General features: G+C 43.1%; 1 protein-coding gene across 6 annotated transcripts in view; it reads left to right on the forward strand.

Annotated features, from left to right (window-relative positions):
- The window catches only part of CDC14B (cell division cycle 14B), a 91,887-nt gene extending 71,474 nt beyond the window's left edge, over positions 1-20,413 (forward strand). For 2 of the 6 annotated variants that reach the window (XM_045193656.3, XM_053925117.2), the window contains exons 10-14: positions 1,245-1,383; positions 1,557-1,716; positions 2,411-2,508; positions 7,129-7,274; positions 16,738-20,413. In XM_045193656.3, the coding sequence (XP_045049591.1) occupies positions 1,245-1,383; positions 1,557-1,716; positions 2,411-2,508; positions 7,129-7,243 (512 nt within the window). In that variant the 3' untranslated portion in view covers positions 7,244-7,274; positions 16,738-20,413. Of the gene's footprint in view, positions 1-1,244; positions 1,384-1,556; positions 1,717-2,410; positions 2,509-7,128; positions 7,275-11,965; positions 12,083-16,737 lie in introns of those variants that run through there. The other 4 variants (XM_045193655.3, XM_053925116.2, XM_045193657.3 and 1 more) reach the window with 3 other exon arrangements.
- Positions 20,414-26,307: the final 5,894 nt, after the last annotated feature.

Consider the following 26,307-nt stretch of genomic DNA (forward strand, 5'->3'; position numbering starts at 1 on the left):
TTCTGATACCTTTTTGGTTAAAAATCTCCTCTTCAATTCATCTCCTCTCATATTTTACTGTGTCAGTAAGAAGAATCCAGACTGCACCTTCCCCACTTTGCTTATAGATCTCCTTTGCTAAATATCCAAGGTTGACTCTCACAAATTGTTTTCTACCACGCACAAGTACACAATGCAACCAGGTTTTTTGCCAGTTTCTCACAAGGATTGCTTTTTTCTAGTTTCCAATAATACGTCTTTCAGTTCCACCTGTGTCTGCTCCAGAATCAGTGCTAATACCCATGTTCCTGCCAACAGTTTCTTCAAGGCAATCTAGGGGTTTTTTCTTACATGGGCCTTAAAACTCTTGCAGCTTTTTTAATTCTGAGTTCCAAAGCCACCTGTGCATTTTTATGTATCGTTACAGTCGTGGTACCAAAATCTGTATTGGTGAGGGTTTTCCAGAGAAACAGAACCACTAGGATGTGTATTATATATAGAACAATATTACAAGGAATTGACTCCCACAAATATGAAGGCTGGTGAGTACAAAATCGGCAGTGTGGGCCAACAGGGTGCGGACCCAGAAGAGCCAGCGGTGCCATTGAAGTCTGAAGGCCGTCTGCCGGAGAATTCCTTCTCACTTGGGGGGTCTTTTTGTTCTGTTTGGACCTTCAACTTATTAAATGAGGCCCACCCACATGGGTGGTAATGTATTTACTCAAAAGTCCACTCAAATACACCTGCCAGATGACACATAAAATTAGCATCACAAGAAGTAATGATAAGTTTAGGTGAGAGTAAAGGAAGATAGCAGGAAAAGAGTGAAAATAAAAACTCCATGTGAAAATGTGTATAGAAGTAGAGTAGAAAAAACTGTTGGATGAAGGGGAAAGTTTTGCAAGATTTTAAGCCTGTGTTTTTGGAAATATGATTTTACCATTAACAGTAAACCCAGAGTAGAAAACACTGCACTTAATTGAGAATCGTCACTTGTAAAGTGACTTTCAATCTTGGCAATGCCTAGAATCATCTGGGGGATTTTAGAACTCTGTCCAGGCTGCATTGCATACCAATTAAATCAGAATTCTGGAAGTGAGACCATATTTTTTTTTAAACTCTACAAGTGATTGCATTGTGCATCCACATTTGGGAACCACGGTAAGGTAAGAAGGATCATGATAAGCCTTTTGAAAAAATTCTACCCATCCAACATAATTCTGTAGGACACAGACCAGGTCTCACTCGATTGTTTCCTTTCCTAGCTGGCCTTGGGCGAACGGGCACTCTGATAGCCTGCTACATCATGAAGCATTACAGGATGACCGCGGCCGAGACCATCGCTTGGATCAGGATCTGTAGGCCTGGCTCAGTGATCGGGCCTCAGCAACAATTTTTGGTGATGTGAGTAGATGGAGAGCTTTTGTAATTCTGCAGAGAACGCTTGGGTCTGGAAAATAGTCGGAAGTAGAGTTTTTCTTAGTCTCCAGTAAAAACAGATAGTCTAGTAGGAGAAAGGTGTGTGTTTGTATCTTTCTGGCAAGGTGTATTTTGATGTTATTTAAATGCTCTAACAGGAAGCAGTCAAGCCTCTGGTTGGAAGGTGACTATTTTCGTCAAAAGTTAAGGGGTCAGGAGAATGGAAAACACAAAGCAGCTGTCTCAAAACTCCTCTTGGCTGTTGATGACATTTCAATCAATGGTGTCGAGAATCAAGACAAGCAAGAGCCTGAACTGGTAATTGCACCATCCCCGTCACTCTGTTGTCGTTGCTTTAATTGCTGTTGAGAACCCTGTAGGGCATGGAGGGAACTGTAGATAAAAGTAATAAAGCACATTTCGAGGGATTATTGTCACACATTTTTTTATACTTATAACCTCTCTTGGAACTTTTTACTCAAAACAGTTAGAACAAGGTTATGTGCCTGATAAACTGAAGTTCTTTTTTGTTCACTAGGCACTGGCGGGAGAGGTATGTGAAGTAAGCCTTTAGATGGACCTAGTGACACCCCTCTCCCTTCCTGATACCTTTTCCCATTTCCTGACAGCTGATTTAGGGAACCAGTCATTCTCAAATGGAGAACTTTAGAGAACCAAGAGTTTAGGGGGTTACTGTACTATTAAGTGGTGGTAAGTAGATGGTGAAATTTAAAAAAAGAATGTGTTCAATGTTGAAAACCCATTATACCTCTTCACTGTCTGTACATTTTATAACGAGTGCTATTGGGTTCCGAGACTGTGAAAGTTACTGTTTGGTTGTCTTGATATGTGACCTGTAGCTTTATTCTGAAAGCAACAAAATATTTTAGAGTTCATCTGAAAGTTGAAGTATATATCTGCGTGTGTTCCATGGATAGATGTTGATGCTGTGTTTTGCTGCATTAATAACGGCAACTTAAATCATTAGCTCAGTGTTCTTCTACTTGCACAGTACAGTGATGACGACGAAATCAGTGGAGTGACACAAGGTGATAGACTGCGGGCCCTGAAAAGCAGAAGACAATCAAAAACAAACGCTATTCCCCTCACGTGAGTTTGGTTTCCCTTGTGTGGGTGATGGTCTGTGTATAAGGTCCTTTGTGAGCATGTTGTCCTGCGCATTTTTCTCCATAGCCGCATGCCCATTATGCCACTTGGAAATGATTACAGTCATTTTAAATCAAGGGGTGTTGCCTGAGAAGCTCCTGGCTACCCTCGTTTCTGGTGTTCTGTCCGAGGCACACTAGCCTGCGAGCAGGAAAGCGGTGCTGGCGGTGCCTTTTCTCCTGGCTAATCTCTGCGTGGCCCTCTCACCAGCATGAACACCAGGCGTAAACTGCAGAACAGTAGATATGTCCGTAATTACTTAAAATTGTGAATTTCTCCTAATTCCTTACTATGTTACAGGTGATTTCGTTTAACGTAGTAGAATTCAATCAGTGGTGACATGGTGGCTTAATGTCATTGTATTACTTGAGGGCAACAAAAGATTAGACTATATTTTTGTATGCATTTTTTGTTTGAGGAGTTACTTGTAAGTTTCAGAAGAAGGTTTAGCATGGGGATAGGAAGTTTTATAGTCGGTGAGGGTGTGCTTCTCCGCTTGTACTTGCCTTGTGCGAGTGGTAGTTTGGATTCAAGCCCATGGAACATCCAGTATAGTTTAAAAAATGTAGAATCAAAAACTTGACCATCGTACTGTTTTCCTAGGGTATTCTTTAGTAGATGCTCCCCCCTTTGACACTGGATTTCTTCCTTCCACTAGTCTCCCTTAATCATTGTGGGACACCAGATTTCTAGCCCCCTCCCCGTTTTTGTGATGGAGATAGGTCATTTATTCAGTAAGCATCTTGTAATATGGTAAGGAACTAATGATGTAATAAACGTTCATGACAGATGAGCAAGCCTTTTTAATTAAAAGTGTTTTCTTTACCAGTATCTCCTCATAATTTTAAGTCCTAAAGTAGAATTACACATGAGGCATGTGTTGTTGTGGGCCTCTCTGCCTTGGGAGGTTCTTAAAAGATCCAAAGAAAAGAATCGAGTTTTCCAACATAAAGTGCCACGTGAATGAAAGGCATCAGTATTGCTGATAGATGCTAATGAAGCATTGTCTTTGCAGTGGTGCGTCATCAACTAGAATGCTTTAAGACCAGTGCACTTTATGTAATTTATTTAACTCCCAAGTGCAGTTTTCTTTTTAATTTCATTCAAGATATGTATTTAGCCCTGGCTGGTGTGGCTTAGTGGATTGAGTGCTGGCCTGCGAACCAAAGGGTCACTGGTTCGATTCCCAGTCAGGGCACATGCCTGGGTTGCAGGCCATGTCCCCAGTTGGGGGCGCATGAGAGGCAACCACACATTGATGTTTCTCTCTCTCACTTTCTTTCTCCCTTCTCTTCGCTCTAAAAATAAATAAAATAAATATTAAAAAAACTATATTTAAAACCTTAATGATTATTTTTATTTAGAAACATTATATTCCCTCCAGATAATTATTCTGAAGCCAATTTTAGACATGATGGAGGAGACAGGCAGTTCACAAAGCAGAGCTTCTCAGATTTCAGTCCATGTGTGAGTCTCCTGGGGGAGCCTATTAAAGCAGGTTGAGGTCAGCAGGTCTGGGTACGGCATGCTTCCAGGTGCTGCAGATGCTGCTGGTCCAGGACCACACTTAGTAAGCCCTAGAAAATGGATGATTTTGTGGGTTACTTTGTCATTGTGCCCAGGGTTTTTGTCTTGTTTTTAAGAATCTGCACCATCAGGTTTATTTCTCAACAGTTTATTGGCTTCTGTTCAAAAGTCAAGTTGGGAGTCAGGAGATGGGAATTCTGCTTAGTCAAAAGTTTTTGTTAAATAAGACTTAGGAAATTTTCTTGTTACTGAGTCTGCTACCTTGTGAATGTGTTTTCTAGAGTTCAAATTACTCATTGCTGTTTTCTAGAAGAGTTGAGGCTGTAAATGTCTCTCTCATAGCTGAAAAGTTTGTGGTAATACAAAAGAAAACAACAAAGGAAGACTAAAATTCTAAATATTGTGGGACACCCAGAGGTGACACTAGATGCTATTACATTCACCTTGGTGCTCAAGGTTCCTGGGATGAGAGTTGAATGTGTTCGGCGATGGCTGAGTGAACGGCACTGCCGAAGGCTGGGGGTGGCAGTCCTTTGTTCAGTTATGTGGTTAGATGCCTCCTTACCCCTAAAAGAAATGAAGGGCCTGGCCCTTTGCTTCGAAGCACTCTTGATGTAAATTAGAACCAAGTAAAATATTATAGTAAAAGGTTTTTTTTTTAATGTTATTAAAAAAGGAACTATTTCAGGATCCCTTTTAACTGTAATCCTAAAAATAATAGAATAATCCCCAAACTGTCCTCCTTCCATACACAGAGTTAACAAACTTATAGGCCACACTTTGAAAGGAAAAGGCAGAATGCTGATGTTCTTCAAAGCTCTTACCCATGCGTGCAGACCCTGGGGACTTTTAGGTCAGTCTCAGTACATTTCCCTTCTTCCTTTGCAGCACTTTGCTTATCCTCTCTGCTTTTCAAAATCCCCTTTCCTATTAAAATCATCTCTGTTTTGCTCTTATTTGTAGCTCTTTGGGCCCTAGGAAAGGAGGTCAATGGGAGATTTTCTTTCCCTCCCACGTCTTTGTTGTTATTTTAGAAATAAAAGTCTCCCCTGATAGCATTTCAGCAGTAGTTTAGGTTGAGGAATCTAAATTCAATTCCTGCCTCCTGCTTTTGACTCATCTGTTACCACAGGCAAGTTATTTTTCTCTCTGTTGGTACTTAGGTCTGAACAAAAATATTTGTAATAAGGAAAGTTAGTGAAAAATATGTTAAGTACTGGTGATTCCTAAGAGAAGGTTATAGTACATAACATATTGTTCCAATTACTGGCTTCTATTTTATAGTCAATATTTGGGAAAAGTGAGTCATTCAAAATTGTAAGGTAGCCATTTTTTCAGAAAGCCTGTCTGATCTGACTCCCGGGGAGACAGTGCAGGACGTGTGCGCACCATGCCCTTGAAGGGGTTGTCAGGGCAGTTGCAAGCATTTTATGGTCTGTGCTCAGGCAGATTAGGTAGATTTTGTAACTTCATCTGTGCTTTCTTTCTGTCTGTCTGTCTTTCTGCACACTGATCATTTCTGCGAGGTTTGTTACGGGTAAGGGAAATGTTCCATGAAGAGTGGAAGTGTATCCTACATGGGAATATGTAAAAATATAGATATAATTGACAAGTCTTAAATTCTCCTTAACATTATGGTGCAGGTGGGTGTGTTTTCATCATTGGAAAACAATTCATATGCCATGAGCTTTACTAGAGGAACAAATAAAAATCTATGATGTAGACACCTTGATATTCAGGCCATTCTGCCTTTAAGATAGCTGTTAAATCAGTAACTACAAATGAAAATTGGGATGGGTAGAGAATCCTTTAGTGTTCCAAGGTCATTTATTACATTCTATATAAATATTAAGCCCCTGTGATCCTAACATATAGTAGATTTGGGTGGGGTTTTTTTTAAATTTTTTAATTTTATAGCAGGAGTAAATGAAAGTGTGGGTTAGATTTCATTTCATGCCCATATAGGATGCCTGTGCCTGGCACATAGTGTTCAAGGGTTAAGATGACAAGGACAATAATAAAGATGGCATAGTAAGCCAAATCATTCATTCTGACTTGATCAGCCCAATAGTTTGCACAAAGCAAACACTCTAGAGCTTTCTGCACTGAGTCCCAGATGTGTCTGGGTGGCCGTTTGGAACTATAGTGGTTGGGAGGAGTTACCACACTTCTGTGAGGAGGGTTCCTGTCTTACTCATAGCAGCCAGACCAGTGCATTAGGAAACACCAAGCAGAAAGCCTTATTTGGTTGCCTGAGGAGAACGAGTGAGGAAGACAACTGAGGAAATATATATAGTACAGCAGGCCTTCGAATAACGTCATTTTGTTAACAACACTGATGAGATGCTGTAGGAAAATGACTTGTTAATCTCATTGTCTATGATAAAATTGGTTTCGTTACATATTGTTTTGCATAAAGTTGCAGAACCATCAATGATAAGTGAGGACTTACTATATTAATATATAAGGGAAACTTTCTTTATTTTATGTTGTTTGGAGTTAGCTGTATTTCTGTAATCCTTGTTTCAGAACATGCAATTTGCCTAAACTCCTGGATGATACAGTTGATGGCTCCATGAAAGTGAGATCAGTTCTGCTGTGTCCGCTCATAATCATGCCTCCTAGGGAATAGTTGTTATCAGTCCAGGGCCTTTTTTTTGTTTGGTCAGTTTTGCCTCCTTTTTCTGTCTGGTTTGGTTCAGTTTTCTGTGCGTGCATATCTTGTGCTTTTTGAAGAATTTGTTTTTGTTACAGAACAGCAACTCTGATTTCTGTATTATACAATTAAATTAACATGGGAGCAGTTACCAAACTAGAGGTTGGGTCTAACTCTTTTGTTACCAAATATCAAATCAGTTTAATACTGGAGATGGCATGTTTTTGCTAACATAAAATGGCAAAACTCTATCCTTGTTTCCCACCCCTTTGCTTCGTCACAGGGTGTCTAACATTTACACAGGGCTTTATTTATTTATTATTTTATTTATTTTGGCTTCCAATTTGAACATCTGTTCTTTCCCCTTCACCCCTTTCCAGATGTTCCCTAGCTGTGCTGACCTCTGCACTGTGTAGTGTTGTCATCTGGTGGATTGTTTGTGACTACATTCTTCCCATCGTGCTATTCTGTCTCGATGGTTTAAGAACACAGTAGCCGTCAGGACCCTTTGACCAATAGCTGCTGTGTAAGTGTTCCATTCCATTTCTCTACTAGTGCTCACCCCTGGTGTCCAGTGTGTGTCTCCTGATGCATGTTTCTCTTACTGCCAGCTCTCCTAGCTTTATTGATTTGCCTTTTTTCAGGGGTTCTTTTTCTAAAGCTCCTCAATTAATGGGGTAGTGGTGGGGAGGAAGGCCTTCACTATTCTTTTCATACATGGGATATTAAAAACAACACACTTTGTTTTTAAGTTGTGCTTACTCTTAGCTGACTTTTTGAAATTGCAGTTTAAAAAGACACTGACCTAGCTTCTTTTCTCTTGTGAAAAATATTTAGTTAGGTTGGAATAATTTGGGGTGCTTTTCTTTCAATCAGTTGTCTGTAGAACTTTCCTCTCATTTTCTAGAGAAGTATCTTTAGTATGTCCTTTTCTATGGGAAAAAGTAATTTTCCCATTGATTTTCTGCTGTTAGTAAAGATTTGACTTTGCAGTCTGGAGGTCTAGCGAACGTGACATTCTGTTTCCCCTCTGGTTCTGCCAGTGAACACAGCCTGCTCCCATCAGGCAGCTGCTTCCCTAGTAAGTCTTCTGTCTTGAGAGTTTGCAGAATTTTCTCCTCTACCTCATTTCACTCCCCCCGCCCCCCACCTTACAGTTAAGTACAATTTTCAAAACTTGATGTTGACCCGACCCAGGGAAGCCAAGAAGACCAAAGTCCTTTGCTCATGTATGTGTTTCTGCATGACCCTCATTGCTCCGTACTCACTCCCACTTCCTTCTTTCCCGAAAGTAACCAAAATGCCTTTATTAGGTTAATGTAAACAGAGTTTGTATTCTCTTGGTATCTTTCATCCTTAAATGAATACTTTAACAATGAAGAGACTTCTTTTCTGCAGAAGGGTGTGGCAGAAAGTTCCCCGGGGACTGTCATAGTCAGAGAGAGGAAGTGCACGGACAGGAGGTTGCACCCTGTGAGGCTGTGGCTGGCCGCTGCCCTCTTGTGTCCAGGTTGCATTCTTTTTTCTCTTGAAATTTTTTCTTCGGCTCATATTTCAAGAATGTCTTTCCTTGTTCCAACTTGGACTTGGGAGTTACAAAGAAATACAAAAGTTCCTTCTAGGACCTCCTCCAAAATAAAATTCCATGGTAACCAAGTCTAGTCTTTGTGGTTTCATTCAGATGGCTAGAAAAGATTATGAAACCTTGCCAACTTCATTCTTTTCAAAATTAAGGAAAAGCGCTTAATGTTTTTTTATTTATGCTATTTTCTTAAATATCTTACTAAATACAAACTTATTACATTAGCTGATGAGCTGTATTTCTAATATAGATTTGCCCTTTTAGGTGTTTTTTTCCTTTATTTCTCTTAGTAATCTTAGATTTCTAGATATTCTGACTCAAGGGCATTAGGTGCTGTATAGAGTCATCTCAAAGTACTTGCAGTGGTGCGATTCTAAATGGGCGGCACGTTGCTAGTGATACCTAGGCGCTTTGTGATTATGTCATTTTCCCCGGGAAGTTGAATGGGTTCAGTCGGGCTCTTTTCTTTTCAGTATTCTATGTAAGGTTTAACTTTTTCTGTTACTACTAACATTTGCCATTGGATTAGACCCGAAGCAGAGTATTCAGCCTAGCCGGACTGATTAATTTGGAGTTTTCGGAAACAAAAGCTTTCAACAGCAACAATGATATAAACAAGTATAATCCTTGTAGTTGTCTTTTGAGGTGATTGCTGGTGGGCACCATCGCTGGCACTTCCCTTTGACAGCCTGATAGGTTGTTAGGTAGCACTTGTGGAGATCTTGACGAGAAGGACACTTGAGCTGCTGCGTCAAACCCTTAGTGGGATAGATGCATGTGGAGGTTGTAGGCCCTGGGGCCCATCATTGGAAAGCTTGTTTTGTGTACACACAGAGCGTAGTTGCTCGGATGGATTCTCTTCTTGGAATTGGGGGTGTTTATGTTCAAAGCATTTTGTGGCTTGATTGGTGAGAGACCTGGCTCTCCAGTTTCTGTTTTGCCGTAGTCTCAGGTTGCAGACATCGTTGGGTCCAGAATCTGGGAATACTGGGGCTCAGAACAAAGGGAATACTGCAGAGAACTGAGTGAACTACAGTGAGGCCAGGAGATGAAAAGTAGGATTGAGGGTTCTGCCAGGGAAAGATGGACAGGAGAAAACACAGATGCTGAATAGTGCTCCACAAATCTACGTGTTTGGCCTGGTTTGCAAGGTGGGATGTAGTTCCTTCCCTTTTACTTTGGGGCAAAATTTTCTAGCTTATGCCACCTTACCAGGTGTTGCTTGTAGGATGGATATCACAGGTAATATCTAAGCTTGGTTACAGGGTTTTTTCCCCCACTTCAGAGACGCATGACCTACAGATACAATAACTGTTCTGCCGTTCCTGCAGATAAGTGCTGCCCTGAATCTTTTCGAGGGTGATAGTGCACTCCAAATGCCTGTCGTGCTCGATTTTCAAAGTTTCACGTTAATTATTTACACTAATCTTAAAGGTACTTTAAAATACTTTTTTAAAGTTTCCTGTCAAACTAAACTTCGATTTAGCAGTAATATCTTATTGTGAAAATAGTCTTTAAAAACATTTCAGTATAGGTAATTTAAGAAATCAGGACTTAAATTTCCAAAGTAGGCTATGTTTTGGCTCTTGTTTTTCCTCATATGTTTCCTCATCATTCATTTTACGGTGTGGTAGTTATCTATACTTTTGGCCATAAGTGGCCTCATTTGAAAAGTCGGTGTGGTATTTCAAAAAAAGCCAACAGGAGTCTCATTTTCTCCACTGGTAAAAAATGGGGCTAAAAACCATGAGCCCTGTGAGCAGGCGAGAGGCCTCGAGACAACAGCGGTGCCCCTTGCACGAGGCCTGGGCTTCAAAAATAGCTGTGGAAGCATCCTGGGCTGGTTTTTGTTGTTGTTTTGTTTTTTCTTTATGAAAAATTCTAGACTCATATTTTTAACAAAGACTACTAAATATCTCCCCCTCATTTTATAGAATCAGAAAGAATTTAAAAATAAATCCTTGTTTTCAGGGTTAGAATTCATATGCCAGGGAAGTTGGTGTCTTTAATCACATAGCTGTGTCTGCCTATACTTTCTCTATTTTGCTGAAATATTCAACATTTAGGATGATAAAACTTTTATGAGGAATCCTGAGTTGAGTTGAGCAGTGGCTCATTTACCTAAGATCACTTCCCCTCAGCCAGAGAGAAGGCTGTTTCCTGAGGCTTTCAGAAACCCTACCTGGTTAAAGCAGAAGGAGCTGGGAGCTGGGATAGCAGCCCCGCCCTCAGCCCTCTCCCTGGTCTTCCCCAAACAGCCGGAACACCACTGGCCTCCAGACTTCTGCTCTGGTACAGTAGAACCTATTGTTTCTTTAGTCATGGGAAGTTAGCATTTTACTAAATACTGCATATTTAGTGCTTTCGGTAATACTAAGATTATAGGAATTTACTAATCTAACTTACACTGTTTTAAGGACCTGGCTTTGGTTATCAACTAACAGTGGTAATGCAGGCACAGGAAGTAGGACTACTAGTTTGTTGTAATGGTTTCCTTTTACTCTTAGGAGCTGGTTTCAAGTCAGTTGTTATTGGCTACCTTACCTTTATGTTTGGATATGAGAACAGGAAGCTCTTCCAAGTCAGTGATTTCTCTTACAGAGAAATCAAAGTGGAATATATAAGTGTGTGGGCATACATTTTAGTATTTCAGTCATTACCTCTTGATGTTTTCTGCTGTTTTCCCTGTGATGATTGAGTGAGGAGTGTAAAAACCCCTTCAGCCCTGACCCATGCGGCTCCGTTGGCTGGGCATGTCCTGCAGCAGAGTGAGGGGTCGCAGGCTCATTCCCCGACGGGTATAGGCCTGGAGTGGGGGTTAGGTCCCATGTTGAGGGCATGCGGGGGGGCAACCGATCGATGTCTCCCTCCCTCCCTTCCCTTGTCTCTTAAACTAAAAAAAAAAAAAAAAAAAAAAAAAAAGCCACCTTCCACCTAACATACACTTGGGCTTAATCTGGTGGAGTTCTTTCTGATTCATTAATAACGCCTTGGGGTGATTTACTCCTAGAGGCATCGCTTCCTTGAGGTTTTTAAGAGTTTAATTAAATCAAGTCTCACAAAATGTAGCGATTTCACTTTCTTGTCAATGAGTATTTGGTGACTAGTAAATAGTTGTAATCCAGACAAAACTCAAATTTTACTTGAACATGTTTTAAAAGTTTGGAATGTTTTCATAAAATTGGTATTGATCCAGAGTGTATTGCCCTTACTCTCAGCTCTGAGGAATGAGTATTGTACAGATATTTATATTCACATTCTTTAGAATTTTAGGGGGGTTAAATGATTTCTCGTTTTCATGACTAGAATTCTGAGAATCTACTTTTACTTTGGGACATAGGTTTGTTTTACTGATTGATTTCTTTGCTGTGGGAATTGTTGAAAATGCCAGGTCATTTGTTTTCTAAAACCAAAGTACTCTAATTATCTTTCTGTAACCCTTATAGAGAAATAAGACGTTTCATTTCAAAGAGTTTGATGTAAAAATGTGTTTCAATTTGTTGGCAAATGTGTTTATGGCAAATCCCATCAATTCCCCATTAAATAATTGCACTAAAGTGCAAAAATGCCTTCCTGTCAAGTATTTGCAAATTGTTTCAGTGAATATAATCTTATTTTTTTCCAACTGTTTTCAGAGTAATCCTTCAGTCCAGTGTTCAGAGCTGTAAAACGTCTGAACCTGACATTTCTGCCAGTTCAGGCATTACTAAAAGAACCACCAGATCTGCTTCAAGAAAAAGCAGTTTTAAAAGGTGAGAAAAGAATCCTACTTTCTGAAAAGTTCCAAGCATTGGTTTCCCAGTTTAATCTTCTGGAGCTAGAAATGAAGACAGGAAAAGCAGAGTCCCTGTGATGGGAAGTTAATCAGGTGGTTTTGATTTGTTTGTCATCTAAGAAAATCCGGACCGTTTCAATGCAGGCTATTGTTTGGTTGTATTTTTCAAAGATGATTCTCAACGCTGGAAATGTGGTGTGTGAGTCATAACATGGGAAAGTTGAGAATGTTGTATATGTCACTTCTTAATTAGGAATTTCCAAAGGCTCTGTCAGGACTTGGAGGAAATCTTTCTGTGTATCAGATTCAGCATAATTGTTGGGGAATTCAGTGCAAAGAAGTAGGATGGTAGAAATGCGTGAAATTGAGTGAGTTGTGACCTTTTTGACCTAAGGGCTGCCCTCCTGGCCACAGTCCACACCTACAGGGGCTCATTCTTTCACTTTGACTTCCGTCATTAATAAGGGCAGAAATGGAATTCTCTGTGACCAGAACCATTACTCACTGTTGTCTTTGGATGTTTGTCCTGAACTGAAGGCAGACATTTTATTTTTAACATATTCTAAAAACAGATCCCTCTTGAGGAAAGAGCCTGTAAGGCACATAGTATTTTATTGCCTCAGGAGTGGAAGGCAGGCACCTTTTCGGGTCCCTGTGTGTTGGCCTGAGGCAGCAGCCTGTGTGGGCCTGTGCGCTGGACTCCCGCGCACCAAGTCCCTTCTAGTAGACCACGGGCAGCGGAAGGTGACCCAGACCAGGCTTCAGTAAAACATCCTGCACAATCTCCGTGCTTCTTGGTAATTTTTCTGCCCCCATGTCTTTGAGGTTTTGGCTGGAGGCGCCCATCTTCAGTGCTGAGTGAGTCTCCGGTGTGGTCTCCAGCAGTCTGTGTCCTAAGGGACTCGCTGGCAAACCAGAGGGCCCCTTGTGTTTTGCTTTATTAAGAAATTGTTCAGTTCTGTCATTTTTCCTCTTTGCTGATTCCTTTGTACAAATTTTACTTATATGAGAATGTGATCGTGCCCCAGTACAAGTATTTGAGAGTCAGGCCCTGGCTCATGATTTTAGAAGTTAAAAATTTTCATTTGAAAAGTATCAGCAGTTCATACTAAATTCTACTTGAGAAGAATAGTAGAGAAATATTGACCAAAAATCCAAGACTTAGGTACATTGTAACATAAAACCAGAATGTTATATATATCAGTGAGAACGAGGAAATGGGGTTTAAAGATCAATGAATTATACCAAAAATATTTAGAGTCATGTTTTTAAAGAAAATTTAATGATCTGGATAAATACTCATGAAGCAATAAGTGAAAAGAGCTGTACATGATTATTATGAAGTATTACTCTTAATTTTGTAAATGTACAATGTGCTTTAAGTGTATAGAAATGTATAGATGTATAAATATTTGTTTATAAATATTTATAAATGTATATATTTCCATATAAGTATTGAAACAAGATAAAGGAAAATATGCTGTAATATTAACAGTTCTTCTGGTTGGTGAGACAGTTGGGGATTTTTTCTTTTCTTACCCTTTCCCCCCCCAACTTTACTACAATAAATGGAGTGAAATGGGAATATTTTAACTTTGACACTTGTAGATGAATTAAATTACTAAAAATTCAAATAAGAAGCCTACTGTTGGTGATAGTTAGAATGTTTTGAATGGACATAATGTTTTTAGGTATAATTGGTCAGGTTTTCATTACAGTCTAGTGTGTCTTGCACATTTAATCTGCTTTCCCCTTTCTGGATTGTGCTCTTCAGGTTTCAGAGGAATAGAGTCCGGGAGCCGACCAGGGTGTGCCCCGTTGCACCGCGTTCCTCTGAGGGGCGTGGCTGTGCCACAGTTGTTCCACCTAGGTCTTACCTAGTGATCTAAACCTGTGTTTCTCAGCAGAGGTGCTTCCTGTGCAGTGAGCATCTCCCTGAGTTCCCTGGGCCAGATGCTCTGAGGGGTGTCGAGTTGAGTTCAGACTGAATATGCTTGATTAAATATTGAAATGGCCCAAAGCAGTTTCCAGGCATTGAGGATAGTGCTGAAAAGCAAAAAGACTTCTTTCAATTTTCTGAAAAGGACCGTCAGAAATTGGGAAGGGTAAAGAAGTAAAGTAGTGAGAGTTAACTGGGTGTCACTGTGTTGAACCTGCCCCCTTTGTGCAGGGGCTCCTTCGTCTCCTTTGGGGCTTTGACCTGTGTTCATGTTACCCTGTGAGCCACCTACAGCTCACAGAAGAAAAATATATTATATACAGGTCCCAGCCCCAGCTTCTAGGAATAATGGGAGTAGAGGCAAATAATCTGTAAACTGAAGCTTTTATCCTACTGAATAGTATCCATTTTTGGTTGGAGAGAGATGGAGGAATTAACACATTTGTGTGTAATCTGATTCAGGACAAAATAACATGAGCTAAGATTATTCAGTAATTATGAAGTATTGAATAGGATTCTTTTCTTTAGACAACAGTACAAAAACAAATAGTCCACTCCTTCAGTGTATGTTCGTACATGAGGCACCGGGGTGGCCAGTCTGCTGTCACTCCCACTTGTGAAGCCTTCTCTTTTGCAGGTTTGTGTTGTTCATGTGTTGTCGCCATCATCTCGTCCTGCCATAGGAACTTGACCTCTCATTTCTGTGCCTTGTTCTGTTCTTAGAGGTTTCCGGGATGAAGACCTCACCTAAACTCGCTTTCAACTGATACGGCTATCTTGACTTTTGACAGTTTACTGAGAGGCTCTACAGCTTTGGAGAATTTTTCCACAAACGTTAAAAGAGCAATTATTTGATACTTGAAAAAAACCCGCCTATTGTCATAAGCGTTTGTTTTTCTCATGGCAGATGGTTATTCCCTCGTGCATCTGTTGAACATAGGCCGTATCTCACCCTCAGTCTTGGGTGAAAAGCTCTGCTCTGACAGCGGCAGCGTCTGGTGGCAGGTGGTGGGCAGCTGACCTGCAGTGCCAGGCGGTTCTGTGTGTATCTTCCTCATCCCCTTCCTGAGCGGGAAGAAGTAAATTAATGTGCTCCTACACCTCCCACTTCTTGTTATAGCTAGAAACTCATTTTAATGTTTCTCTTTTAATAATAAATCCAGTGAAGAATTGGGCTGTTTTTCAGTGTTCTCTCATTAACTCTCTGGAGAGCTCTCTTAGATTGAGTCTTGGAAATGTCAGCATCGTGCCTGTGAGAACCCCCCTCACTGACATCGTTCAGTTCCTGTCTGCACACAGCTCGCCCACTGCGTGCGTGTTTTCGTCAGCTTACGCTCTTTCTTTGCGGCAATCTTTCCTTCCTTTCTTTTTTGTTTTAATTATAACCTCATCCATTTGCTAAGTAGGAACACTGTCATATACAAGAGTTTTTTTTATTCCAGGTTGCATCTTTGGGAACCATCACTTTCTGCTCTGGGGGATTTTGTGCCTGATTATTCATATTGGGAGGGCTCTTTACCAGCCCTATATTAAGGACATTTTGCTGGGGGGGGGGTCTTTTTAAATCTTCTCATTTCTGATTCTTGCCACCATTGAAGCTGTCATTGCGTCTTGCCCATTAGAGTCAGTTCCCAGTGACTGTTCCATCACCTCTGGGCTTTAATTTTTGTCATTGCCATTATTTCCAAAAGCACATCTTTGTAGAAGCCCCAGAATGTTGTATCTAAATGTTCTTTTTTAAATATGCTGGTTACCTCTGATCTTTTAAAATGTTAATCTCCCTTTGAAATTCCAGATATTTTCCCACTTCTGAACTGACCTGGACTTTTATACTTGGTACTCTGTTGAAGTCTCCGAAAGCCCCCTGATGGATGTAGATGAGCTGCTCTGATAGAGCGTGGTCATCTTCATCCCAGTGAGGGGTACCTCCAGATTGGAAATGGTTTTTCGCTTCTTTTGCTTTAGTTTTTCTCTGAAAGTTGCTATTTAGTTGAAAGTGTAACGTAATAAATTGTGGAAAGAAACTAGGGAGGTAGGGTGAGAATCAATCGCGGGTAATTATTGACGAATGGATGAGGGTTCTTCTGGCGTCTTTGCCTGGCACGACTGGCGGCACCTGGGTTAGGAGTCGGCGGGCAGGCCCCTTGGGGCCGCGCGCTGCGTGCGGAGGAAGGCGTGGAGCAGGTGCGGTGCCCAGCGCGCTCCGCCGAACTGGAAACTGCTTGATGTGCCAGAGCTTTTTCTGTGACCGAATTCTGGCTTGGGCAATAATCGAGTAACACTTCTTTATCTTTTCGTCTTTTCGCTTTTCCCGCAGCCTGGTTCCTCAGAGGGAAAGAAGGAAAAGGAGTGCTTTGCAGCAAATGCCCTTAATGGCATTATGGTACTCTCATTGCTCAGCTGCTTCTGCCCGCCCCCCCTCCTTTATTTTTATTGTTTTTTATTTTTTTATTTTTTTAATTTTTATTTTTGCAGAACTGAACCTTTTTCTGCTCTGCCTTTCTCTCCTGTTTGTCTTTATGGTTGGTATTGTACTGTTTTTTCCAAAGTATTTGTCATTAAAGAATTATACAAAGAGTATACTCTTTAGCATGTCAGTATTTTTTATTATGTTACCTTCCTTGTCTTTGATAACTACATACGGGACACTTGGAAACCTTCATGGTAAAATCCTTTTTTTTCTCCCCCCGTAGTCCCTCCATTTCAAGGACTAAAACAGTCTTGCGTTAAGTAAAAACCTGTGACCAGACTGAAGGAAGACTCTAGGAACAGAAAACTACAACAGGACTTAGCACAATTTATTTTGGAAACAAAACAAAATTGAAAAAGCCTTAGCTGCTTTCCACCTAAGAAGTTTATTCAATGAAGAAAATGTCCACTGGAGTGTAAATAACTACATGAGTTTGGGTACAAGGGATGACCTCAAGACAGCCCAGCTCTCCTTTTGGAGAAACATCTCAAGTCGAACAACAAAAAAGCTGTTGTAAATTTCGTCTCAGGTGTAAATATCAAAGCCTTCTGTTATCAGGAGGGCTGACTACTCTGTGGGTGCGTGTGTGTCCCTGTGATGGCAATCATTTTCGCTGCTGGCCTTCAGAGGAATTAAGCATCTGATGGAGGTTTTTTACCTATTTATTTTCTGTTCACCCTGTGTCAAAATTTATAAATGTAAAACAGGCATTACTTACATGGTACTTTCTGTAATTTGATACTATTTGGTGTAATCATCTTCACTTTAATATTTGTGATATTGTCGTAATGTTAACTGTGTTAAGTACCCAAGCTGCTTGTCTCCCACCGAAGAGTGCTTTATTAACAACACTCTGTGAGAGCCACATTTGCAGACCGTTGCATGTGGTGGCGCGAAGTGGCGGTAGGTACGCTGGTGTCCTGAAACGTGCCAGAGAATATCAGTAGTAGCTTCAGAAGACTCAGGAGGGGAAACTGGCTTCAGAGTTGGAAGATTGTTGAAGTCACTCCTTTTTATGTCATTTAGGGGCTAAATTATTTGGTTGCCTAGAACAGATTAAAATCGTATTTCCTTCTGTGCATGGAAAAACCCCACACTTTTGGTGTTTCTCCTTGGAAACAGTAATCCAAAACAATGGTGGCTTAAAAAAAAAACTTACTGCTTTACTAGACTGGTGTCTTTCTCTGTACCATTGTGGACTTTTTTGGTAATGTGATCAGCCCGAGGCCATTCACACACCCTTTGATTTCAGTGACAGTGACTCACGTCTGGATTTCAGTGGTTTGTACATAAGATGCTCACTGTTGCCTTTGGTAGGGAATCAACTCTTTGTAGAGTGCCTTCTCTCCCTACAGAATCTCAGCAGAGTCTGTGATGTAAAGCAACCACAAACCCAGAGTTTATTTGCTGCTTAAAAAAATGGGGTCCACTATAAAAGAGTATTTTTAAGTGAATGAATGGTTGTAGCTATTGTTAACCAATGTTGGCCTGGCCTAGTTGGGAGAATCGGGGGCTACATTATTGCAAGGCAAAATGCCTTCACATTACGAGATGAATGAATCAGGTCAGTAGGTAATTTCATTTTTTTAAAGCTGCCCTTTTAAACAGAAATATGAGGAATAAGAAGTGGTTGGCATAAACAGATTAAAGTGTGTCAGTGCAAAAATAATTGGAAGGCCCTGGCTCCATTTCCGTATTTACACTCTGGAATAATCGTGAGGTTGCCTCCCTTTGAGGGACGGTAGTAGCTTCTGTTTGGCCACACAAGCAGCACTTCCCTATTAGGCCATGTGGGGGTTGCGTCATGCTGGCTTTTACACCTTGCGGCCTGGATCTCAGAAAAACAGTGGTTTTTCTATCCCTGGAAATTCATAGACACAAAGACCAACTTGCCTGATGGGAAGACCGCTTTCCAATGAGCTTTGGGTGGGAGGAGAAACATTCCATTTGCTGGATTGTTCTGGGAGAGTATGCTAGATATCCAAACTGCCCAGGCATAAACATTGAATTCTCAGGGCAAAATTTCTTCCCTTCACACTTTTAAAGGCCATGTCCTGCATAAATATAATTCAGGTAGTTGTGAGAATCAAATTTCCATTTGAACTCTGCTTGGTTTGACTTTTTATTATGTCAGAACAAGTAAATGTGCTGTCCCCTCCCAGCAAATAAGCCATTTGGTGTCTTGGCCAAGAGTGAAAAATTTGGACTTCAGTGTTAACCACAGTACTTACTATTTTACTAATTGCCTTTTTGTGTTGGCTGCTCATGCTTCCAGCTAGAATTGCTATCACTGTGGCTCTCTCTAAAAATCCTTGTGTTTAACAGGCTCATTGCTGAAATTAGTCATAGGAAACTACTGATTTGATAAAGAGTCATTTCTTAGAACACAGGGGGACATGGCAACAGTGTTAAACTTTGGAGGACATACCTAGAGTCTAGGAAGTCTCTGGGTCAGACTGGGGAAAGCTCTTGCTATGAGTAAGAGTGCACTCTCCCCCGCCCCCCAACTGAACAGTCCACACCCCAGAATCTCCTCTAAGATTCTAATTTCGAGCTCTTGTTACAGGAAACCTTTTTGCAATGGAATATGAAACAGAGCATGTCAGGTGGAGAGATTCCTTTACCTTAAGAGACTTAGATAGCTTTAAAAGTGCACCATGACCATTTCCATTGCATTGAAAATTGGAAATATTTTTAGGTGCCCTTGAAGCTTTCTGAGGACTCAAATCATCAAAAGTCAGGGACAGCCCAAGGGTTGCAGAGGGGTGTCTGCAAAACTGGATACTGGGAAGTGTAGACAGACTTCTATTTTGTGTTTCTTAAAAACTAGGAATCTCTGTGACCTGCCATGAAGAGGGCCATCCTGAGCAATCCTGGCTGAGACAAGTAGCCTTGTCAGTGTAGCTGCTTCCTAGCAGCATGCTGCTCTTCCAGTTTCCAGATAGTTCTTTTCCAAACTCGATCTCCTTCCAATCACCCACGTTCCTTGTCCCTTGACCCTCTCCCCCTCTCAGGGGTGATTTCTACCTCTTCTCTTGGGCCCAGACAAGTTTTAGAGGTGTTCGCCAGTGTTCTCACTAGACAAAGGTGTTTCCTTTGGGAGCCTGACCCCTGGTAGGCGGGCTGTGTGGACCCTCGGGTGTCTGGGCCGTGTTGTGCCAAGAGCTCTGGGAGCCTTTCCTTTGCTTGAATCCGTGTTCATGACCCATGAGCAATGTGTTCCTTTGATGTTTGTTCTAAAAGTAGCTGTACTGCATCTCTTCATGCATTTTTAGTTACTGCATTTTGGAAAGCAGTGCTCATCAAAAACAACTTTAAAAACATATTTTGATTCTTTCATAGTTATCTCCCACTAAAACTGCCTTGTGAGGTTAGCTGCTGCTCTTCTCTTTCTCCTAACTCGGAGTATTCTCCATGCCGCTAGGTGGGAGTGCTACAGGTGTGCTGACAAGACTGGACAGCTCACCAGTACTGGGTAGGAAGTTACCTCCTCAGTTGCCTAGTAGAATTAAATGTCAGCAGGTATGTCATCTAATTAGAGTACTGCAGTTTTATATTAATAATTTGCATACTTTATCTAACCTGCACTCATGTACAGATTATTAAAACTTTTAAAATGTAACTGATTAATCAGTATCTGGTCAATCATTGTCTTGATTTTTTTAATTAAAATGTATATTTCTAATCATATTTTATAAAGCTGAGAGAACTGGTTGAATGAATGTTTATTTTCCTGAAGGTATTTTTAAGATAAAGCTTCTTAATGGCATGTAACTTTGCATATCTATGTAGTTTGATACATGTTGTATTTGGAAAATCGTGTGTATTGTAACTGGTTTTATACAAAACATTGAATAGTGGAAACTGTGTAATTATAATCGTGAAATTAAAAGTGTTAACCAACCAATCTCTAAGTTTGTTGTATTCTTTCACTGACCATCCCGAATTGTGGGGGCAGTTAACGTGGTTGTGACCCTCAGTGTGTGTTTGCCAGGGCATGGTAGCAACACACCTCCAGCCGGGTGCTCGAACGAGAGAAATCTATGCTTCCGCAGTTCAGGAGGCTGGAACTCTCAGGTCAAGTTGTTGGCACTGCTGGTTCCTTCGATGCCTCTCCTCGGCCTTCTGTCTGAGCGCTCCGATCCCTGGCGTTCCTCTGTCGGCCTTGTCTCCTTCTCTTCTGACACCAGTCAGATTGGGTGAGGACCCATCCTAACGGTCTCATTTCAACTTAATCGCCTTTTAAAGGCCCTGTCTCCAACTTCAGTCATATTCTTAGGTACTGGGGACACGGGCTTAAACTTGAGAATCTGGGGATACAGTTCAGTCCATCCCTAGGATAAAACAGTGAGCAGGTGATGGCTTTCCTATTGTGAAGTCATCTACCCATACCCAGCTCCAACGATACAAGGGTTTCACTTCTGGGAAACTGAGACATCCATCAGGCCCTCAGGGGTCAGAGACCGTAGTCCATTTTACCTGCCAAGGTCAGGGTTAAAGTGCTGGGTGAAAGGCAGGACTGGTGCTTGAGCACTCCTTGTCCTGATGTGTCTAACCAGGGATGCTGTCCGTGGGGCTGTTTGCCTGCCTTCCCTCTTGATGGTGTCTTGCAGGGCAGGATCCTAAAGGCCTAATGCCCAGGTCATCATGCAGAGGTTGTGTCTGACACAGAAGCCTGTTCGTAAGGAATGTTGTCCAGCTCCCTGAGGGACTTTGCTTTGATCCATGCTGGGGTATGAGTTTTCAAAGCACAAACCAAAGGGAACTGTCTTCTCACCCTAATCCAAACTACCACCAGAGTGGGATTTGCAGGCTCTGCCCCCTGTTGAAAGCTACAGCATCCACTTGCTCCCACCATGGTTTACCATGAGGCCAATGCTGGGGGTGACCACCTGGTGACCAACTGGAGCTTGTGTGGGGCGCGGGCCCAGCAGCTTGACGTACATGACCGTAAGGAAGGGGCGGGCTGGGTGGCAAGGCTCAGGCCCACCAGGCTCTGCAGGAAATCACCAGGTGTGTGTTTCTCCTGGGAGCAGCTGTGTCTCCCAGGGCTATGCAGTGTGTGTGACGAACCCGAGACCCCTGGCCCTGTAGATACTTGCTTTCCTTTGTTGACTACACTGTCTAGAGCCCATCTGCCACACGGACAATCTGCTAAACCCTCTTATTTTGGTGAAATGGGGATAAAAAGAATTTCTACCTTAACAGTAAGTGTAAGAATTAGGTGAGATAATACATGCTATGTACTCAAAGCAGTGCCTGGCTCCTAGCTCTCAATAAATTAATTTGTTACACATTTAAAATAATTTTCTCTGGGTAATTGGGTAAAGACAGATTTTGGTAGCAGATTATGGTCCCTCAGTATCTGATATATTTGGTACCTGCAGTGTAATTCCATGTGTTTCAGGAGAGGTCAGACTGTTTTGACTAGTGAAGGGAGAAATTCGTGCACTGAAGCTAAGTCTCCAGAGCGGCTTGTCCGAAGCCAGGGCAGGGGCAAACTTAGGGGTCCCTTCGGGAGGCCCCAGGAGCTTACCGGTAACAGGTTGGTGAGGGAGCAGTCAGTGACGTGCATTCTAAACCAAGCTCTGCCACCTGCTCTGTGACCGTGCAGTCCTGTATCTGTCTCCTTGTCCTCACTCTGTTCGGCTATAAAATTGGACTAGTAGATGCACAGTGTTGAGGTTAAAAGGGATCAAAGTATGTGTGCCTTAGCTCGGGGCCCTGCACCAGCCTGCAGCCTAATACCCCGAACTGCTTGCTTTTCTTCCTCCCGCGTGTCTTGGCCTGCGCTGTAACGTGCCCGGCGTCTGAAATTCTCCTCGCGGTTGCCATGTAGGTGCTTTCTAGCTTTTTACTGTTACAACATTGAGTGAACATTCTCATCTGTGACTTCCTGGGTGGTGCTGGTTATTTCCTTCAGATAGATTCTTACAAAAGGTACTTCTAGGTCAAGAATATTCAAAATTTTAAACTGTTGATGTTTATCACATCAAAAAGTAGCTTGGGATCATTGTTTAGAGTGTGGATTCTGGTCTGAGACTGTGGGTACAAACCTTTGCCTCTGAATAGCCGTGTTCTTGGAGCCCGGATGACAATATCTAATATGGTTGTATGAGGATTAAATGAATTAATATTTTGTTAATTACTTAGAGTAAGTGCCTGGCACATTATTAAGAGCCATATATATTGTTTAATTAAAAAATTAAAATATCACTATAATGCTCTCCAAAAGACTTTGACGGTGTACACTCTCCTGTGCATCCCCCCTCCCCCCCACCCCAGCAGCGGCTGTCATTGCCGAGCTGCTTAGTTAACCTTGGACCTTGGCCCCAGTGTCACTCCCTGCTCTGTACAGTCCTGTGTTTTTAGCTGCCCCACTATCCAGCTTTGGAGACTTTTGTCTTTTAAGTGATTGGCACAGTATGTCCCTGTTACAGTCGCACCATTTCTCCCAGCCCCCCAGCAGGGGATGCTGGCTCAGCTCAGCCCATGTGGGAGGAGGTCCTCCTCGCCGCCCCTCTCTAACTGTGTCTCGTCTCTTTGCTAGCAAGTCTGCACAGCTTTGACATGCTTCTGGATGACAGGGGCACCATCTACACAGAAATGTCCAGGTAAGGAGGCCTCCTGCACACCAGGGCCAGACCCATGTGGGCTGGTGATCACCAGGGCACTGGCCTGGACCCCTCAGATTCTTATAATGGCCACATGTATCTGTAGGCAGGAAGAGGCTTTGGGGAAAGAAAGACTGAAGGGGGCGGTATGGTTTGTGCTTTGTTTTACTTGGAGAAAGACAATGGTTTCTTCTCAGCATGGATATGCTTCTCTAAGGAAAACAAGATTACTTTTCAGGCAGGACAGTTCTTCCTTGCGGAGGGCTATCTGGAGAATGCGGCCCTTCGCCGCCCCCACCCCACCCCACCCACGAATGCCAGTCACGTTTCCAGCCGCGGTACATTCCAAACGCCCCACACGTTTCCAACCACATTCATGTTGGGAACAGCTGATAAGCTTCCTGTACAGCTTACTGGGCAGCATCATGAAATGAGCAACGGACGCTCGTGGGACCCCACTGAAGGAATATCACCTCCTGCCTTGTGCTGTGGCCCAAGCCCCAGTGGGCAGAGGAGGGGCCGGGACAAAGGTTTCGCTTACAGAGGGGGCTGCAGTGGAGCTCAACCCTGCAGCAGTGCTCCTGACTTTGATGAAACTGGGGGTCCTCCGAGACTTAGGTCCGGTCTTGGGTGGGTGAGCAAACTGCCTGCCTGCCTGGCCCTGGCTTACTCCCTGGCATCTCTGGGCCACACTGAAAGAAGAAGAGTTGTCTTGGGCCATACATTAGATACACAAACACTAGCAAAAACAAAAATCTCAATGTTTCAAGTAAGTTTACAATTTTGTGTTTGGCCGCGGGTTGGACAACCCCTGCAGGGCAGCAGGCACAGAGGGGTCACCAGGCTTTTGTCTCAGCCCCTGGGACTAGAGCTGGGTGATACACGGGACAACCGTGGGCAGGGTAGGACAGAGTGGTGATGGCAGGTGGCCATCCTGGACCGCTATTATTCGGAGTCATTCTACTGTGGCCAGCCCCAAATTTGCCTTGCAGTTAATCAAGTTTAGAGCATGCCCTTGGGTTTTTTTCTCCAGCTGACATGTTAAACTAGTCCTTGCCATCCCCAGTACTCCCTAACAGCCGTCCAGTGTTGTAAGTACAATTCTGTCTACCTCCTCCCTTTTCCAGCGACGGTTGGCTGTCACGGGCTGTAAGCTTTCTAGACCGTCTGTTAATCTGGCTCGGGCTCCACAGGGACTAGGCCTCCAGGGGAGGTCTCTCCCAGACAGCACAGTGTTCACCAACGGACATTCAAGGTACAATTTAAACCTGCTCCCTCAGGCCCGTGCCTCAGACTCTTTCACTTGGTATTGAGATTGCAGCCCAGGGCCAGAGTTCCGGTAGGTGACCCAGGGGATTAACTGGGTCAGGGAAGGGATCAGGCAGGCCCCTCTCTGGGAGCAGTTCAATCCCAAGTCAGTAGACAGTGTTTCTTGAACTTTCTTACTTTAGGCGCCCCAGTGACTACCTGATGGAAGCTGAAGACCCTCTACCTCCCCACAAAAGTTCAGGCAAAATTTTGGAGTTGTTCATAAACTGGCTGTGCACTAGCCAGCTCCACGGGTGCTGTTCCCACAGACGCAGTCTGATGGGCGCCCCCTGGGGGTGTGCTGTAAAGGACCCTATTCACCAGTCATCCCAAGGCCCCCCCAGGTCTTTCAAGGACCCTGGGTGAAAATCCCTGCGTTGGGATGGAGGCCCCCGGCCTCTGCATTTCTCTGCTTCCTTCCTACCCACCTTACCCTCTCACCGAAAACCTCTCCAGCGTCCCTCCTTAGTCTTCCTCTCTCTTGCCTTCACTGCCACAGCATGCAAGTTCTGATCATTTTGCATTGCTGAACGTTTTAGGTCTTACCTCAGGTACTTTAAAACGGTTCCTCCCTGTTGCTCCAATGCTGCCAGTAACTTCTGGGAGGGCAGGGAAGTGCAGAGCAGGGCCACCGGCACTGTGTGCCCATGGTTGATCGTGGTCCATCTGTGCTGAGGTCCTCTGGGGCTGGACAGAGTATCCCTAGTGAGGTGGCCTCCCACCTCCGTGCCTCCGGCAGGTGGCTATTCTCCAGCAGTTTTCCCACCCTCAATGTTTTCAGAATGCAGAATGCCCTGAGGGACTTTTGTGTAAATTGATGTGACTCCTTCCCAGCTTACACGATTTTGTGCCCCCAAGTAAGCCCTCTGAAATCGGGCCACTTTTTTTTCCCAAAGAAACTGATTCAAAGACAGTTGGTTCTCTGCGACACTGGCTCGACCTGCTCTCCCCACACATGGGACCTGCTTTTGCCCATGGGAACCTGTCATGGAGCTATGACAGGTTCGAAAGCCACTGTGGTTTTGTTGGGGCGAGTCCTATTTATGGCCTTGAGTCATGGGAAACTTTGTGGCCAAGGAAAAGGGCCTTGGGGAGGTGTCAGGAGCTGCTAGGCCTTTTGGCTGCATGAGGCCCCAGGACAGCCATGCTTCTGTTCGTCTCCACCTTGCTGGTGACTTTGAACCTAATCTCCCAATCTGTGGCCTCTGAAGTCTTGCCATCTCCACCTTTGCAGACATAACAAGGCTTTTCTAAGAACACTGCTAATCCCACCATGCTCTCGGGCAAACTCACTTCAGTTACCACTGCAAACGAGCAGTGTGGCAGGGTTGCCGTGGCTCACCCAGCAGCACACAGCCCGTAACGGTGGCTCTGTGGGTCCCTACAGTACATGTGCCCCCTGGCTTTTCCCTGTCCCTCTCCTAGCAGGTTTGCCCAAGGTACTGGTCATTTAACTGGAAATCTTAGGAGTCTGTAGAAAGACCATTGGGCAGGGGAACTGAATTTTCTCTCTGCCTCATCCCGTCTCATCCCTGCCCAAGTATTAGCTCGGGTGCGAGGAAGATGGAAGTTCTCCCCGTCCCGACTGTAACGGGAGACAATCACAATACGGTGCACGGCAGCCCCTTCAGGAAATGCCGGTCTCCGCCGTTACCCAGGTTCTGCAGTAAGTGCAGAAGGGGGTCATTCCGACTTAAAAGGCATCCAGGTGAAGCACAAAGGGGGGCTGACAGCGGCTCCTTTCTGAGGGTGGGTAGGCTTCTGGGGAAATTGGTTTCTGAACTTAGGTGGTAATTACAAAGAAGTTTTGCATTTTGATCTGTGTTGTAGTTTACAATAAAGAGTTGTTTTAAGTACCTGCTTCTTTCCTT

This window comes from Desmodus rotundus, chromosome 1 (assembly GCF_022682495.2).
Source record: "Desmodus rotundus isolate HL8 chromosome 1, HLdesRot8A.1, whole genome shotgun sequence".
Classification (NCBI taxonomy): Eukaryota; Metazoa; Chordata; class Mammalia; order Chiroptera; family Phyllostomidae; genus Desmodus; species Desmodus rotundus.